General features: G+C 39.0%; 1 protein-coding gene across 1 annotated transcript in view; it reads left to right on the top strand.

Annotated features, from left to right (window-relative positions):
• LOC106585863 (ras and EF-hand domain-containing protein) overlaps window positions 1-19,115 on the top strand; it is a 33,713-nt gene extending 14,598 nt beyond the window's left edge. Inside the window, 11 exon segments of the mRNA XM_014172577.3 lie at window positions 839-907; window positions 1,651-1,729; window positions 2,294-2,373; window positions 3,763-4,108; window positions 4,226-4,360; window positions 4,899-5,049; window positions 5,222-5,303; window positions 5,715-5,829; window positions 14,207-14,326; window positions 15,474-15,550; window positions 15,817-19,115. Of these exon segments, the coding sequence (XP_014028052.3) occupies window positions 839-907; window positions 1,651-1,729; window positions 2,294-2,373; window positions 3,763-4,108; window positions 4,226-4,360; window positions 4,899-5,049; window positions 5,222-5,303; window positions 5,715-5,829; window positions 14,207-14,326; window positions 15,474-15,550; window positions 15,817-15,922 (1,360 nt within the window). The 3' untranslated portion in view covers window positions 15,923-19,115.
• Window positions 19,116-20,059: the final 944 nt, after the last annotated feature.

Below are 20,059 nucleotides of genomic sequence, written 5' to 3' on the forward strand. Positions count from 1 at the left end.
TGTACTGTATGTAGTATGTGTTATGAGAGTGTACTGTATGTTATATGTGTTATGAGAGTTTATGTAGTATGTGTTTTGAGTGTACTGTATGTAGTATGTGTTATGAGAGTTTATGTAGTATGTGTTTTGAGAGTTTATGTGTTTTGAGTGTACTGTATGTAGTATGTGTTATGAGAGGGTACTGTATGTAGTATGTGTTATGAGAGTGTACTGTATGTAGTATGTGTTATGAGAGTGTACTGTATGTTATATGTGTTATGAGAGTTTATGTAGTATGTGTTTTGAGTGTACTGTATGTAGTATGTGTTATGAGAGTTTATGTAGTATGTGTTTTGAGTGTACTGTATGTAGTATGTGTTATGAGAGTGTACTGTATGTTATATGTGTTATGAGAGTTTATGTAGTATGTGTTATGAGAGTGTACTGTATGTAGTAGGTGTTATGAGAGTTTATGTAGTATGTGTTATGAGAGTTTATGTGTTTTGAGTGTACTGTATGTAGTATGTGTTATGAGAGGGTACTGTATGTAGTATGTGTTATGAGAGTGTACTGTATGTAGTATGTGTTATGAGAGTTTATGTAGTATGTGTTTTGAGTGTACTGTATGTAGTATGTGTTATGAGACTACTGTATGTTGTATGTGTTATGACAGTTGATGTAGTATGTGTTATGAGAGTGTACTGTATGTAGTAGGAGTTATGAGAGTTTATGTAGTATGTGTTATGAGAGTTTATGTATGTGCTTTGAGTGTTTATGTAGTGTTATAACAGTATAATAGTGTATGTAATATGTGTTATGAGAGTATATGTGTAAGTTGTGAGTAACTATGTATGTGCAGATACGAGGCGATGATGAGAGAGTTCTCTGATGAGAGGGATAACCTGGAGCGACAGATAGAGATCCTACAGTAAGTCTGACCAATCACAGTGCTCGCCTGACACACAAACAGGAACACTGACCAATCACAATGCTCACCTGACACAAAATCAGGAACACTGACCAATCACAGTGCTCGCCTGGCACGCAAACAGGAACACTGACAGTGCTCCTCTGACACACAAACAGGAACACTGACCAATCACAGTGCTCCTCTGACACACAAACAGGAACACTTCAAGACGACGAACCTTATTTTTTAGAAGTATTGAAAAGTTTCTGTTTTCATTAGCCAACCTGTCAATGGTACTTTTGATCACCCCCTTCCCATTCTAATCCTCTTCCATCCCTCCTCTCTCTGTTTCTCTCCCCTTTTTTCCCCTTCCTCTCTCTTCTCTGTTTCTCTCCCTCCTCTCTCTCCCCCCTCCCTCTCTCTCCTCTGTTTCTCTCCCTCTTTTTCTCTCCATCCTCTCTCGCTGTCCTTTGTTTCTCTCCCTCCTCTCTTTCTCTCTTCTGTTTCTCTCTTCTTCCTCTCTCCTCTGTTTCTCTCCCTCTCTCTCTCTCTGCTCTGTTTCACTCCCTCCCCTCTCTCCTCTTTCTCTCCCTCCTCTCTCTCTCTCCTCTCTCTCTCTCCTCTTTCTTTCTCTCCCTCCTCTTTCTCTCCCTCCTCTCTCTCCTCTTTCTCTCCCTCCTCTCTCTCTCTTCTTTCTTTCTCTCTCTCCTCTATTTTTCTTCCTACTCTCTCACTCTCCCTCTTTTCCTCCCCCTCTATAGGGCAGCCAACAGGAAGCTTAATGACAGTAACGATGGGCTGCTCAGGTCCCTTGAGAACAGCCTCAGCAAGAGCAACAAGGTGAGATTAGACACCTGCATCACCATGGTAACAACACCAGCACACTCGCTCTCTCTCGCCGTCCCTGCCTCTCATCTTTGTCCCTCTCTTTCAATCTGCCCCCCCCCCATCCCACACCTTCTATCCTCCTCTACCCATCATCTCTCTGATCTGTCTGATCTGAACGTCGGGTTGAATCTCTCAATGCTAGTCCTGGGGGCTTGTCTGTTGGATCAATCATCTGAACCCTGTATGAGAGGCAACGATATCAACATTAGATTTCAGTCTTGAAGCCTGACTCACTTTCCTCATAACCTCAGAACTTCCACTCAGCTTCACACACTCTCATCTAACGGTCATTCCTGTGCTAACACAGAGGGTTCAGCGCACACACACACACACATATACACACACACACACATGTATATGCACGCACACACACACACACATGCACGCATACATGCATGCACACATGCATACACGCACTCACACACAGGCACACACACACACACACACACAGGCGCACACACACACACACACACACACACACACAGTTGTGACAGTGATGTTGTGGTTGTGTTTCAGCGTGATAGCAGTGCTTCCCCAGCCAGCATCATTAGCAGGAGGAGCAGGAACAACTGTTTCTCATCCCCTTACTTGGACAGGTAAGACAGGACCAGCAATAACCTGGCGTGTTTGTGCAGGTTCACACTGCACATCCACATTCCTTAAGTTCTAGACCTCAGCTGAATCTGGGAATGAATGGTGAGGCTGTTGAACAAGTTGAGGAGACTAAATTACTTGGCGTTACCTTAGATTGTAAACTGTCATGGTCAAAACATATAGATTAAGTGGTTGTAAAGATTGGGAGAGGTCTGGCCGTAATAAAGACATGCTCTGCTTTGTTGACACCACACTCCACAAAGCAAGTCCTGCAGGCTCTAGTTTTGTCTTATCTTGATTATTGTCCAGTCATGTGGTCGAGTGCTGCAAGGAAAGACCAGGCTAAGCTGCAGCTGGCCCAGAACAGAGCGGCAGGTTTTGCTCTTAATTGTAATCATAGGCCTGATATAAATACTATGCATGCCAATCTCTCTTGGTTAAGAGTTGAGGAGAGACTGACTGCATCACTTCTTCTTTTTATAAGAAACATGAATGTGTTGAAAATCCCAAATTGTTTGCATAGTCAACTTACACACAGCACTGACACACACACTTATCCCATCAGACATGCCACCAGGGGTCTTTTCATAGTCCCCAAATCCAGAACAAATTCAAGAAAACATACAGTATTATATAAAGCATCTCATATTGCTCAAATAAACAGCAAACCTGGTTTCAAAAAACCAGATAAAGCAACACCTCGCAGCACAACACCTCTCCACTATTTGACCTAGATAGTTTCTGTGTATGCATTGATATGTAGGCTACGTGTGCCTTTTAAAAAATGTATGTAGTTCTGTCCTTGAGCTGTTCTTGTCTGATGTTCTGTATTATGTCATTCTGTATTATGTTTCATGTTTTGTGTGGAACCCCAGGAAGAGTAGCTGCTTTTGCAACAGCTAATGGGATCCTAATAAAATACCAAATACAAATGTGTGTATGCTCAAACTCAAGTATATGCCAAATTATTCTCCGGTGGAAAATGTGCACTGAACACGTGCCTGTTTGCATTGTAGACTGTGCTCATAGCCGTCCATGGAGGACAGACCTGCACAGTCAGTGTTTGCGCTCCCAAGTGGCACAGAGGTCTGAGTCATTACATCTCAGTGCTAGAGGTGTCACTACAGACCTGGTTCAATTCCAGGCTGTATCAAAACCGGCCGTGATTGGGAGTCCCATAGGGCGGCGCACAATTGGCCCAGCGTCATCCGGGTTAGGGTTTGGCCGGGGTAGGCCGTCATTGTAAATAAGCATTTGTTCTTAACTGACTTGCCTAGTTAAATAACATTTTTAAAATGTTATAGCATGGTTGTTGGAGCTAGCTTAGCAGTAGAAAGGAAAGGTTTAAGTTTCTAGCAGACTGTGTGGATGTTGTGTCCGTCCTGGCCCAGGTTCTACCAGGGTGTGGAGGATGTTGATGAGGATGAGGACCCACTGGGAGGCCTGTTTGGGGGTGGTGGTAGGGGCTCCCTGGGGTGTCGGAGGCCCGGTCTGGACACGCTAGCTCTGGCTCTGTGCGACCCGGGCATGCAGCGCAGACGTAGCTACGAGGTGGACAGCCTGCCCGAGAGCTGCCTAGACAGCGGCATGTCCACGCTGCGCGGCTCCAACTACGGATATGACTCTGAGCAGGAGGTCAAAGGGCACGAGGAGGAGGAGGAGGAGGAGGAGGAGGAGGAGGGACAGAGGGTGGCCAGGATCACAGATGGCCTGACGGAAGACAACTCTGACAACGACGTAAGCCATACACACACAGACATTATACACAATTCATCTACTTATACTAAGCACACATATTGTGAGTGATAACTGTCATTGTGTACTGACGTTAATGCTCTAGTGTTGATGTGTCAGATTGCAGAGGTGCGGAACAAGATGGTGTTCGGATCAGACAATGGTTCTGTCCTGGACTGGAAACCCTTGGATCCAGTCAGCCAGAACAGCTCGGGAGCGTCCACACGCAAAGCCCTGTCCGCCATCACCAATGAGGTACAGGACATAGGGATGGCATGTGGGGAGAGAGGGAGGAGAGGAGAGTAGAGGAAAGAAAAGGAGAGGAGAAAAGGGGGGAGAGGAGAAGAGAGGAGAGGAAAGAAAAGGAGAGGAGAGGAGAAAAGTGGGGGAAGGAAAAGAGAGGAGAGGAGAGGAAAGGAAAGCTCAAACTTTTGGTACTTTTGATGACACCCAGACAGACCCTTTGTGGTAGAAAACACTAGTATGGAGATTAACAGAGAGACGTGGTAGAAAACACTTGAGTGTAAATGTTTGACTTAGTTCAGGACAAACTGCTGACTATGTTGACTATGCATGACTGAGTCAAGGTGTGCCTTTAATTCTCTCTCTGTCTCTCTGTCTCTCTGTCTCTCTGTCTCTCTGTCTCTCTGTCTCTCTGTGTCTGTGTCTCTCTCTCTCTCTCTCTCTCTCTCTCTCTCTCTCTCTCTCTCTCTCTCTCTCTCTCTCTCTCTCTCTCTCTCTCTCTCTCTCTCTCTCTCTCTCTCTCTCTCTCTGTGTGTGTGTGTGCGTACAGGCAAAGGAGAAGGAGTCAGCTGACCTGGGATATATGACATCAGAGAAGGCCTACCGGGTGGTGTTGGCAGGTGACGCGGCGGTGGGCAAGTCCAGCTTCCTGCTCCGCCTCTGCAAGAACGAGTTTCGAGGAAACACCAGCGCCACCCTGGGTGGGTGTGTTAGCTCTCACCTGCGTACATAGTCAACACTGACACGGCTCTATTCCACAGTGGGGGGGTTGTATTCATGGCTAGCTGCCTGGGTCAGCTATAGGAGATATGTTTAGCAGTGGGATGGTCTTTGGAATAGTGTGTTTGAACACCCTCTTGTGTTTGTCCTCAGGGGTGGACTTTCAGATGAAGACTCTGGTAGTGGATGGAGAGCCTACCCTACTACAGCTATGGGACACAGCAGGCCAGGAGAGGTGTGTGTGTTAAAAAAATAACACAGCGTGTTAAATCACCACTGTGGAGTCTGTGGACCCATAAGCACACTGCAATAGTGTTAAATTAACACACTACTTAGTGTCCATTCTAAATTCTAATATAAATTGTAGAGTTACCAACCATAACTGTATTTGTTAGTGACGTGGTTGTTGCATCCATCCATTTTTGGTCCTATGGACTTCATCAAGTGTGATCCTAAGGGTCTACAGACACACTTTCAGTGTTGATATTTAACACTGGACAATTTGCTTTGTACCTCCTTATCTGCATCTTTGTTTTGAATATTGCAATAACTTTTTTCCAGTATGGCGAATCCCCACAATTTGTCAATTTCAGCCAATGTTTGGAGTGGTTCTGTGTTGACCTTTAACCCTGTGTGTGTGTCCCAGGTTCCGCAGCATTGCTAAGTCCTACTTCAGACGAGCCGATGGCGTCCTCCTGCTGTATGATGTCACCTGTGAAAAGAGCTTCCTCAACGTCCGAGAGTGGGTGGACATGATCGAGGTAGTAATATTTTATTGATTTATATAATAACTGATTGGATGTATATAATAACTGATTGCATTTGTATAATAACTGATTGGATTTATATAGTAACTGATTGGATGTATATAATAACTGATTGGATTTATATAGTAACTGATTGGATGTATATAGTAACTGATGGGATTTATATAGTAACTGATTGGATTAATATAATAACTGATTGGATGTATATAATAACTGATTGCATTTGTATAATAACTGATTGGATGTATATAATAACTGATTGGATTTATATAGTAACTGATTGGATTTATATAGTAACTGATTGGATTTATATAGTAACTGATTGGATTAATATAATAACTGATTGGATGTATATAATAACTGATTGCATTTGTATAGTAACTGATTGGATTTATATAGTAACTGATTGGATTTATATAGTAACTGATTGGATTTATATAGTAACTGATTGGATTTGTATAATAACTGATTGGATTTATATAATAACTGATTGCATTTATATAATAACTGATTGGATTTATATAATAACTGATTGGATTTATATAATAACTGATTGGATTTATATAATGACCTGATTGGATTTATATAGTAACTGATTGGATTTATATAATAAGTGATTGGATTAATATAATAACTGATTGGATTTGTATAATAATTGATTGGATTTATATAATAATTGATTGGATTTATATAGTAACTGATTGGATTTATATAGTAACTGATTGTATTTATATAATGACCTGATTGGATTTATATAATAACTGATTGGATTTGTATAATAATTGATTGGATTTGTATAATAATTGATTGGATTTATATAATGACCTGATTGGATTTATATAATAACTGATTGGATTTGTATAATAATTGATTGGATTTATAGAATGACCTGATTGGATTTATATAATAACTGATTGGATTTATATAGTAACTGATTGGATTTGTATAATAATTGATTGGATTTATATAGTAACTGATTGGATTTATATAATGACCTGATTGGATTTATATAATAACTGATTGGATTTATATAGTAACTGATTGGATTTATATAGTAATTGATTGGATGTATATAATAACTGATTGGATTTATATAATAACTGATTGGATTTATATAATGACCTGATTGGATTTATATAGTAACTGATTGGATTTATATAATAACTGATTGGATTAATATAATAACTGATTGGATTTGTATAGTAACTGATTGGATTTATAAAGTAACTGATTGGATTTATATAATAACTGATTGGATTTATATAGTAATTGATTGGATGTATATAGTAACTGATTGGATTTATATAATAACTGATTGGATTTATATAGTAATTGATTGGATGTATATAATAACTGATTGCATTTGTATAATAACTGATTGGATGTATATAATAACTGATTGGATTTATATAGTAACTGATTGGATTTATATAGTAACTGATTGGATTTATATAGTAACTGATTGGATTAATATAATAACTGATTGGATGTATATAATAACTGATTGCATTTGTATAGTAACTGATTGGATTTATATAGTAACTGATTGGATTTATATAGTAACTGATTGGATTTATATAGTAACTGATTGGATTTATATAGTAACTGATTGGATTTGTATAATAACTGATTGGATTTATATAATAACTGATTGCATTTGTATAATAACTGATTGGATTTATATAGTAACTGATTGGATGTATATAATAACTGATTGGATGTATATAGTAACTGATTGGATTTGTATAATAACTGATTGGATTTATATAATAACTGATTGCATTTGTATAATAACTGATTGGATTTATATAGTAACTGATTGGATTTATATAATAACTGATTGCATTTGTATAATAACTGATTGGATTTATATAGTAACTGATTGGATTTATATAGTAACTGATTGGATTTGTATAATAACTGATTGGATTAATATAATAACTGATTGCATTTGTATAGTAACTGATTGGATGTATATAGTAACTGATTGGATTTGTATAATAACTGATTGGATTTATATAGTAACTGATTGGATTTATATAGTAACTGATTGGATTTATATAGTAACTGATTGGATTTATATAATAACTGATTGGATTTATATAGTAACTGATTGGATTTATAAAGTAACTGATTGGATTTATATAATAACTGATTGGATTTATATAGTAATTGATTGGATGTATATAGTAACTGATTGGATTTGTATAATAACTGATTGGATTTATATAATAACTGATTGGATTTATATAATAACTGATTGGATTTATATAGTAACTGATTGGATTTATATAGTAACTGATTGGATTTATATAATAAGTGATTGGATTAATATAATAACTGATTGGATTTGTATAATAATTGATTGGATTTATATAATAATTGATTGGATTTATATAATAACTGATTGGATTTATATAATGACCTGATTGGATTTATATAGTAACTGATTGGATTTATATAATAAGTGATTGGATTAATATAATAACTGATTGGATTTGTATAATAATTGATTGGATTTATATAATAATTGATTGGATTTATATAGTAACTGATTGGATTTATATAGTAACTGATTGTATTTATATAATGACCTGATTGGATTTATATAATAACTGATTGGATTTGTATAATAATTGATTGGATTTGTATAATAATTGATTGGATTTATATAATGACCTGATTGGATTTATATAATAACTGATTGGATTTGTATAATAATTGATTGGATTTATATAATGACCTGATTGGATTTATATAATAACTGATTGGATTTGTATAATAATTGATTGGATTTATATAATGACCTGATTGGATTTATATAATAACTGATTGGATTTATATAGTAACTGATTGGATTTGTATAATAACTGATTGGATTTGTATAATAACTGATTGGATTTATATAATAACTGATTGCATTTATATAATAACTGATTGGATTTATATAGTAACTGATTGGATTTATAAAGTAACTGATTGGATTTATATAATAACTGATTGGATTTGTATAATAACTGATTGGATTTATATAATAACTGATTGGATTTGTATAGTAATTGATTGGATTTATAGAATGACCTGATTGGATTTATATAATAACTGATTGGATTTATATAGTAACTGATTGGATTTGTATAATAACTGATTGGATTTATATAATAACTGATTGCATTTATATAATAACTGATTGGATTTATATAGTAACTGATTGGATTTATAAAGTAACTGATTGGATTTATATAATAACTGATTGGATTTATATAGTAATTGATTGGATGTATATAATAACTGATTGGATTTATATAATAACTGATTGGATTTATATAATGACCTGATTGGATTTATATAGTAACTGATTGGATTTATATAATAACTGATTGGATTAATATAATAACTGATTGGATTTGTATAATAATTGATTGGATTTATATAATAATTGATTGGATTTATATAGTAACTGATTGGATTTATATAGTAACTGATTGTATTTATATAATGACCTGATTGGATTTATATAATAACTGATTGGATTTGTATAATAATTGATTGGATTTGTATAATAATTGATTGGATTTATATAATGACCTGATTGGATTTATATAATAACTGATTGGATTTGTATAATAATTGATTGGATTTATAGAATGACCTGATTGGATTTATATAATAACTGATTGGATTTATATAATAACTGATTGGATTTGTATAATAATTGATTGGATTTATATAATGACCTGATTGGATTTGTATAATAATTGATTGGATTTATATAATGACCTGATTGGATTTATATAATAATTGATTGGATTTATATAATGACCTGATTGGATTTATATAATAACTTAATGGATTTATATGACGCTTTCCCAGGTGCTCAAAGCTCTTCACATAGTAAGGTTGAAACTCACGTCATCCGCCACCAATGTGTAGCACCAGTTGGGTGACGCCACGGCAGCCATCTTGTAGTGTATACAATCAGTATCTTCCATAACACTAGATAACACAAAACATTCAATACATTTACTGTGGTGACTTTGGAATGGTTGGGGCTTTGATGTATAAGAATTTGAGGTTTTGTCATCACAACAATATGCAATAGATGAAGCCTGCTGAAGTCCCTATGCACATGCTGAAGTCCCTATGCACATGCTGAAGTCCCTATGCACATGTTGTCGAGTGTCATTTGATGGGTGACAAGTGCAGTATTTGACCCCAGTGTTGGAAAATTGTGTTCTCACTCTGTTTTTCTCTTTATTTTATGTGCAGTCTACATGTAAGTGCTATGTGTTGCATGTGTATGTTTGATTCTTGGTGACTTTCACTTTGCTAAAATAGATGTATGCTACGTACGGTACTGCCTGTGAATTTGTAGTGTGAAGTGTTGCATTGATTGAGCGACTGAGTAGTGTGCATTTAAATACACATACAGAACCAGTCAAAAGTTTGAATACACCTACTGTACTCATTCAAGGGTTTTTCTTTATTTTTACTATTTGCTACATTGTAGAATAATAGTAAAGACATCAAAACTATGAAAAAACATATGGAATCATGTAGTAAAAGTGTTAAAGAAATCAAAATATGTTATATTTTAGATTCTTCAAAGTAGCCACCCTTTGCCTTGATGATAGCTTTGCACACTCTTGGCATTCTCTCAACCAGCTTCAGCTGGAATGTTTTTCCAACAGTCTTGAAGGAGTTCCCACATATGCTGAACACTTGTTGGCTGCTTTGCCTTCTCTCTGCGGTCCAACTCATCCCAAACCATCTCAATTGGGTTGAGGTCGGGGGATTGTGGATGCCAGGTCATCTGATGCAGCGCTCCATCACTCTCCTTCTTGGTCAAATAGCTCTTACACAGCCTGGAGGTGTGCTGGGTCATTAAGCGCAAACCAGATGGGATGGTGTATCGCTGCAGAATGCAGTGGTAGCCATCCTGGTTAAGTGTGCCTTGAATTCAAAATAAATCACAGACAGTGTCACCAGCAAAGCATCCCCACAGCATCACACCTCCTCCTCCATGCTTCATGGTGGGAACCACATATGCAGAGATCATCTGTTCACTTACACTACTTCTCACAAAGACATGGCGGTTAGAACCAAAAATCTCAAATTTGAACTCATCAGACCAAAGGACAGATTTCCACCGGTCTAATGTCCATTGCTCATGTTTCTTGGCCAAAGCAAGTGTCTTCTTCTTATTGGTGTCCTTTAGTAGTGGTTTCTTTGCAGCAATTTGATCATGAAGGCCTGATTCACGCTGTCTCCTCTGAACAATTGATGTTGAGATGTGTCTGTTACTTGAACTCTGTGGAGCATTTATTTGGGCTGCAATCTTAGGTGCAGTTACCTCTACTGAACTTATCATCTGCAGCAGAGGTAACTTCCTTTCCTGTGAGAGTCCTCATGAGAGCCAGTTTCATCATAGCTCTTGATGGTTTTTGCGACTGAACTTGAAGAAACTTTCAAAGTTCTTGAAATGTTATCCATTGACTGACCATCATGTCTTTAGGTAATGATGGACTGTCGTTTCTCTTTGCTTATTTGAACTGTTCTTACCATAATATGGACTTGGTCTTTTACCAAATAGGGCTATATTCTGTACATCACCCCTACTTTCTCACAACACAACTGATTGGCTCAAACGCATTAAGAAGGAAAGAAATTCCACAAATTAATTTTTAACAAGGCACACCTGTTAATTGAAAAGCATTCCAGATGACTACCTCATGAAGCTGGTTGAGAGAATGCCAAGAGTGTGCAAAGCTATAATCAAGGCAAAGACTGGCTATTTTGAAGAATCTCATATATAACATGTTTAACATGTCTACGCAACAGCCAGTCTAATCCAGTGGCGCGATTTTCAAATACCTTAAAAATCCTATTACTTCAATTTCTCAAACATATGACTATTTTACAGCTATTTAAAGACAAGACTCTCGTTAATCTAACCACACTGTCCGATTTCAAAAAGGCTTTACAACGAAAGCAAAACATTAGATTATGTCAGCAGAGTACCAAGCCAGAAATAATCAGACACCCATTTTTCAAGCTAGCATATAATGTCACAAAAACCCAGAAGACAGCTAAATGCAGCACTAACCTTTGATGATCTTCATCAGATGACAACCCTAGGACATTATGTTATACAGTACATGCATATTTTGTTCAATCAAGTTCATATTTATATCAAAAACCAGCTTTTTACATTAGCATGTGACGTTCAGAACTAGCATACCCCCCGCAAACTTCCGGGGAATTCGCTAACAATTTACTAAATTACTCACGATAAACGTTCACAAAAAGCATAACAATTATTTTAATAATTATAGATACAGAACTCCTCTATGCACTCGATATGTCCGATTTTAAAATAGCTTTTTGGTGAAAGCACATTTTGCAATATTCTAAGTACATAGCCCAGCCATCACGGGCTAGCTATTTAGACACCCGGCAAGTTTAGCACTCACCAATATCAGATTTACTATTATAAAAGTTTGATTACCTTTTGTTGTCTTCGTCAGAATGCACTCCCAGGACTGCTACTTCAATAACAAATGTTGGTTTGGTCCAAAATAATCCATCGTTATATCCGAATAGCGGCGTTTTGTTAATGCGTTCAAGACACTATCTGAAAGGGTAAATAAGGGTCGCGCGCATGGCGCAATTCGTGACAAAAAAAATCTAAATATTCCATTACCGTACTTCGAAGCATGTCAACCGCTGTTTAAAATCCATTTTTATGCCATTTTTCTCGTAAAAAAGCGATAATATTCCGACCGGGAATGTCCATTTAGCTAAACAGAGGAAAGAAAACAAAGCTTTCGGTCGACGCGGGCACGAGCCTGAGTCTCACAGTACTGTAACCAGCCACTACCCAAACGCGCTACTTTGTTTCAGCCAGAGCCTGCAAAGCTACGATTCAGCTTTTTGCCGCCTTCTGAGACCCTATGGCAGCCGTAGGAAGTGTCACGGGACAGCTAAGATCCTCACTCTTCAATAAACAGAGACAAGAAGAACGACACCTTGTCAGACAGGCCACTTCCTGCATGAAATCTTCTCAGGTTTTTGCCTGCCATAAGAGTTCTGTTATACTCAGACACCATTCAAACAGTTTTAGAAACTTTAGGGTGTTTTATATCCAAAGCCAATAATTATATGCATATTCTAGTTACTGGGCAGGAGTAGTAACCAGATTAAATCGGGTACGTTTTTTATCCAGCCGTGTCAATACTGCCCCCTATCCCCAACAGGTTAACACTATTTTGGTTACTACATGATTCCATATGTGTTATTTCATAGTTTTGATGTCTTCACTATTATTCTACAATGTAGAAAATAGTAAAAATAAAGAAAACCCCTTGAATAAGTAGGTGTGTCCAAACTTTTGACTGGTACTGTACGTACACACGTGTGTTGGATTGATTGTTAGTGGTGTCAAGAGATTGATGTTTGATCCACTACTTTGAAATGTTTGAAAGTCACATCCTTTCATTGTTGTAGCTCTTGAATCATTTGACTGTATTTCAGTTGATAACGCTATGTGTGTAGTTGCTGTGTTGCATGTTTGCGGTGTAGAGTTGTGTTGTCTGTGATGACAATATATGCATCTAAAATGGCACACTATTCCCTATATTGTGCACTATACACTGAGTGTACAAAACATTAAGAACACCTGCTTTTCCATGAAATCCCCTTCAATCAGTGTGTAGATGAAGGGGAGGAGACAAGCTTTGAGACATGGATTGTGTATGTGTGCCGTTCAGAGGGTGAATTGGCAAGACAAAATATGTAAGCGCAGGGTATGGCAGTAGGTGCCAGGCGCTCTGGTTTGTGTCAAGAACTGCAATGCTGCTGGATTTGTCCCGCTCAACAGTTTCCCGTGTGTATCAAGAATGGTCCACCACCCAAAGGACATCCAGCCAACTTGACACAACTGTGGGAAGCATTGGAGTCAACATGGACAAGCATCCCTATGGAACCCCTTTCGACACCTTGAAGACTGCCCCGACAAATTGAAGCTGTTCTGAGGGCAGAAGGGGGAGGGGGGGGGTGCAACCCAATATCAGGAAGGTGTTTCTAGTGTGTGGTTATACTCCCTATATGTAGCCACGCGAGCCACACTGATCTCGCAAGTTTGCATAGTTATGCATTTTTCCAGCCTCACGAGCCACATTGATCTTACATGAATATACGCTATTTGGAAAAACACGTATGGGCCATAGTCAAAAATAGAACACTACAAATACTGAATAAAAAAAATTAAAATAAAACCTTCATCAAAACAAAGTAGTGCACTATAAAGGGAATGGTGTGCCATTTGGGACTCAGGCCATGTTGTTGTAACCTGCTGTCCATATCTGTTCAGGACGTGTCCCAGGACGACATCCCCATCATGCTGGTGGGGAATAAGAGTGACCTGAGAGAGCAGGCTCTGCAGGATGGGATCACCTGTGTCTCCACCAGCTACGGAGAGAAACTGGCCATGGTGAGACCGCTTAACCTCAACGTCTTAGCACTTTTACTTAACAATAGGGCCAAGTTGTGTTACCTGTGGCAAGAAAAGTCCAAACCCTAGTTACATTCTGGTCATTTGAAGATCATTTTATCCAGAGCAGCTTATAGATGTTTTTACTTGTACCCTAGAACTGTGTTTCTCCACTGTGTTTCTCCACGTTCTAGGGTACAACTAGAAGTCACTCTGAGTAAACTGTAAGTCACTCTGGGTAAAAATGACCAAAATGTAAATGTAACTAGGGGTTGGAGTCCACTGCCCTACAATATAGTCTAGAACTAGGACACAGAATTTTGCCTGGTCAGGTCACATGATCTGGCAGACTCCTCGGTCCGCTTATTATGTATCAAACTTGTATTTGTGAGAAGTATGTTGAATGTACCGAGCTGTCTGTTTAAACTACTAGCACACAGCTCAGACACCCATGCATAACACACAAGACATGCCACCAGAGGTCTCTTCACAATCCCCAAGTCCACAACAGACTTTGGGAGGCACACAGTACTACATAGAGCCATGACTACAGGTAACTGATGCAAGCAGTAGAATCAGATTTAAAAAACGGATAAAAATACACCTTATGGAACAGCAGGAACTGTGAAGAGACACACACACAGGCACAGACACACACACTCTACACACACGTACACATGGATTTTGTATTGTAGGTATGTGGTAGTAGAGGAGTGGCCTGAGGGCACACACTTAATGTGTTGTGAAAAGTGTTATGAAATGTAATGTCATGTATTATTTGAAATTGTATATAACTGCCTTAAGGTTGCTCGACCCCAGGAAGAGTAGCCGCCCTGACTTGGCAGGAACTAATGGGGATCCTTAATAAATACCAATATAAATACAAACTTCGGCCTGATTGAGAGGTTATGTCTAGAAGGGATCCAGCTCTTGTCAAATTTATGTCAAAAGTTGATTTATTATTTAGCATTTTAGCCAACCCTAACCCTTTTCCTAACCTTAACCTAATTATCCTAACCTGCCACATGAATTATCCTAACCTGCTGCATAAGTTCTCCTAAACCTGCTAAAAAAAGTCAATTCTGACAAAAGCTGGATCCCTTCTAGCCATGACCTGATTGAGAGTTGTGTTGTTGTTTCCTATCAGACGTATAACGCCCTCTTCTGTGAGACCAGTGCCAAAGACGGCTCCAATGTCATAGAGGCTGTGCTGCATCTGGCCAGGTAAGATATACCAGCTCCTAGTCATCTGTTGTCTCTCTCTGCTTAGTGGTATTTACCTGTCCATGCAGTATTCTCTGATCTGTCTGCTTTGGATACGTTTTGATAAGGATATTTTCCTAAACTGTTCTTACAATACCAACATGTAGAACGACATGTAAAGCTTTGCTACCCTCTAGTGTGCAGTAATGTTCTTTAACGTCCATCATATTCACACTAATGCCCATACAGTGGAAGTGTGCCTCTCTCACTCTCACTCTCACTCACAGAGAGGTGACCAAGCAGGTTCATGGGGCTGAGGACCAGGAGTCTATGACTAACCTCCTTAGAAATCCCAACAAGAAGATGCCCACCGTCACCTGCTGCACAGGATAAGATACCGAACGAAACGCTACTAGAGTAACCAAAACTCACCACATAAGGAACCGCATCAACAGAACACCACAATACTAGAACACTGTGTCCTACAGCAGAACAAGAGAACAATGGGACTTGAGAAGAAAACAGGAGAATCTGATCAGAACACTAGAACCACAGGACAGCTGATTTTCTCATATAACATCAACTGTACTGCTTAATGCTATAGGATAACTCATATTGAGCTGTTTATAAAGACAGCTAATGCCTGTGTGTGTGTGTGTGTGTGTGTGTGTGTGTGTGTGTGTGTGTGTGTGTGTGTGTGTGTGTGTGTGTGTGTGTGTGTGTGTGTGTGTGTGTGTGTGTGTGTGTGTGTGTGTGTGTGTGTGTGATTATGTGTGTGATTATGTGCTTGCATGAATGCTTGGGTGCTTGTGTTATATGCAGACGTCATTCACATCCTGGTTAGTAGTGAAATCTAATCTCCTATGTTGTTGATTGTGTCTTATGAAACCTCCATGTGTACCCAATAGTCATGCATTTGAAGTCAGAAGTTTACATACACTTAGGCTGGAGTCATTAAAACTCGTTTTTCAACCTCTCCACAAATTTCTTGTTAACAAACTATAGTTTTGGCAAGTCGGTTAGGACATCTACTTTGTGCATGACACAAGTCATTTTTCCAACAATTGTTTACAGACAAATGATTTCACTTATAATTCACTGTATCACAATTCCAGTGGGTCAGAAGTTTACATACACTAAGTTGACTGTGCCTTTAAACAGCTTGGAAAATTCCAGAAAATGATGTCATGGCTTTAGAAGCTTCTGATAGGCTAATTGACATCATTTGAGTCAATTGGAGGTGTACCTGTGGATGTATTTCAAGGCCTACCTTCAAACTCAGTGCCTCTTTGCTTGACATCATGGGGAAATCAAAAGAAATCAGCCAAGACCTCAGGAAAAAAAAGTGTCGACCTCCAGAAGTCTGGTTCATCCTTGGGAGCAATTTCCAAACGCCTAAAGGTACCACATTCATCTGTACAAACAATAGTACGCAAGTATAAACACCATGGGACCACGCAGCCGTCATACCGCTCAGGAAGGAGACGCGTTCTGTCTCCTAGTGATGAACGTACTTTGGTGCGAAAAGTGCAAATCAATCCCAGAACAACAGCAAAGGACCTTGTGAAGATGCTGGAGGAAACGGGTACAAAAGTATTTATATCCACAGTGAAACAAGTCCTATATCGACATAACCTGAAAGGCCGCTCAGCAAGGAAGAAGCCACTGCTCCAAAACCGCCATAAAAAAGCCAGACTAAGATTTGCAACTACACATGGGGACAAAAATAATACTTTTTGGAGAAATGTCCTCAGGTCTGATGAAACAAAAATAGAACTGTTTGGCCATAATGACCATCATTATGCTTGGAGGAAAAAGGGGGATGCTTGCAAGCCGAAGAACACCATCCCAACCGTGAAGCACATGGGTGGCAGTGTAACCGATGTGAAATGGCTAGTTAGTTAGCGGTGGTGCGCGCTAATAGCGTTTCAATCAGTGACGTCACTCGCTCTGAGACTTGAAGTAGGGTTTCCCCTTGTGTTGCAAGAGCCGTGGCTTTTGTGGCGCGATGGGTAACGATGCTTCGTGGGTGTCAGTTGTTGATGTGTGCAAGGGTCCCTGGTTCGAGCCCGGGTTGGGGTGAAGAGAGGGACGGAACCTACACTGTTACAGCAGCATCATGTTGTGGGGGTGCTTTGCTGCAGGAGGGACTGGTGCACTTCACAAAATAGATGGTTTCATGAGGAAGGAAAATTATGTGGATATATTGAATGAAACATCTCGAAACATCAGTCAGGAAGTTAAAGCTTGGTTACAAATGGGTCTTCAAAATCGACAATGACCCAAGCATACTTCCAAAGTTGTGGCAAAATGGCTTAAGGACAACAAAGTCAAGGTATTGGAGTGGCCATCACAAAGCCCTGACCTCAATCCTACAGAACATTTGTGGGCAGAACTGAAAAAGCGTGTGTGAGCAAGGAGGCCCACAAACCTGACTCAGTTACACCAGCTCTGTCAAGAGGAATGGGCCAAAATTCACCAAACTTATTGTGGGAAGCTTGTGGAAGGCTACCCGAAATGTTTGACCCAAGTTAAACAATTTAAAGGCAATGCTACCAAATACTAATTGAGTGTATGTAAACTTCTGAACCACTGGGAATGTGATGAAAGAAATAAAAGCTGAAATAAATCATTCTCTCTACTATTATTCTGACATTTCACATTCTTAAAATAAAGTGGTGATCCTAACTGACCTAAGACAGGAAATTTCTACTGGGATTAAATGTCAGGAGTTGTTTAAAACTGAGTTTAAATGTATTTGGCTAAGGTGTATGTAAACTTCCGACTTCAGCTGTATGTATCACAGATAGCTATTGTGTGTATGTGTGTATATATATATATAAATATATATATATATACTGTATATATATACTGTATATCAATGTACAGACAGTGACTGCCAAGTACCAAGTACTAGCAAGTTATATTCAACAAGCCACTAGTATATTTTGAAGTTAACTATGACATCGTACATGATGAGGAGAGACAGATGCACAGGATAGATGGAGAACAGGAAGGTCCAACAGCACAGTAGAGAAAGGTTATTTATACAATGAAAGAATCTTTTATGGAAGCTTTTTATTACTAAGAGGGACGTGTAGATAGTGGACGAGCTACAGTAAATAGAATCACATTCTAATTCTCTGATCGTAGAGACAGAAGTGTCTGAAACACTCTCCATGTACAGTATTTGTGATGAAGAGAAGCAACTGCTTGATCAGGGAAGGAGTGTTATTATTATGTCAGTTGACCGAGCGTCTGAACGTACTGTATGTCTGATTTCTGATTGGAGGAGCCAAGAGCAACGTCTGGAGAGAGTGATTGTGATTGGATGGACCTGGTTTGTGTGCGTGTGGTGTGAATGCATATAGGCAAGTTTTATTTCTGTGTATATATTTTACAATAGTTTCATTATTAATATATAATGTCATGTTAGAGTTGCCGTTTGCCCGATTTATTTGGACCTCTCCCAGGTCGCTGATGATTTCACTGCGAGCCCAAACCTGTCTGTCTCTCTTGTCTGTCTGAGCCCTCAATGTGGTCATACTCAAAGCGCTTTACTATTAAAATGTAGCATGAACAAAAACCAGTGTCGTATGTATTCCTTTGTCCAGGCAGAGTCTGAACAGAGTGGAATGTTTAATGTTGCATCATTTATCTGGAGAGTCATCTGCTGAAACCAAGGCAGTTCATGTCATAGGACAGTTTATTTTAAATAACAGCTACTCTCTTGCTCTATCACACACACACACTCACCCCAAGGCTGTGTTTACACAGGCAGCCCAATTCTGATATTTTTTCCACTAATTGGTCTTTTGACCAATCACATCAGATCATTACACATCAGATTTTTTTTTACTGATTGGTCAAATTATCAGTTAGTGAGAAAAATATCAGAATTGGTCTGCCTGTGTAAATGTAGCCTAAATGTCCATGAAATCGCTGAAGGGGAAACAATTTCAACAATCAGGTAACTTCACACTAAATTTGATGTCTCCCATATTCCTTGAGAGTGTTTACGTGGAGGCCCTCTGAGCTGTGTGAATAGCTGCAGCATATGTCAGGGTTTATTCAGCCCGTTGGTGTCTGGAGGCCTGGCACGGAGCCCAGCCCCACCTCCCATCTGTTTACATTGTCATGAGCTTGATGAGGCGAGCCCAGTCATTAGTCAAACAACATGTGGGGTGGGGGCAGACAGACAGGCAGGCAGGGGGATAATTAAATATTCACAAATATGTAGCAGGCAAGGTTAATGTTTGGAATGGATTCATTAATTTGATGTGGGATGAACAGCGTGTCATAATCCCTTTTTTATGGCCACCCAGCTGAGTCCCAGTATGTCATCACTGTTGGATGGGTTTGACCATGTCCAAGGGTTTATGAGATGCTGTTAATAACTTTATAATAACCTCTGTCTGCGCTGGTGTTGTTCTCCCTGTGATGGAGTACTCAGAGTGGGTTGAAGGAGGGTGAGGATGATGGCCTTTGCGATTCTGGAAAGGTCCCTCGCTCGGAAGAGCTGTTATTACT

The sequence above is a fragment of the Salmo salar genome, chromosome 24, assembly GCF_965601325.2.
Source record: "Salmo salar chromosome 24, fSalSal1, whole genome shotgun sequence".
NCBI classification, from domain to species: domain Eukaryota; kingdom Metazoa; phylum Chordata; class Actinopteri; order Salmoniformes; family Salmonidae; genus Salmo; species Salmo salar.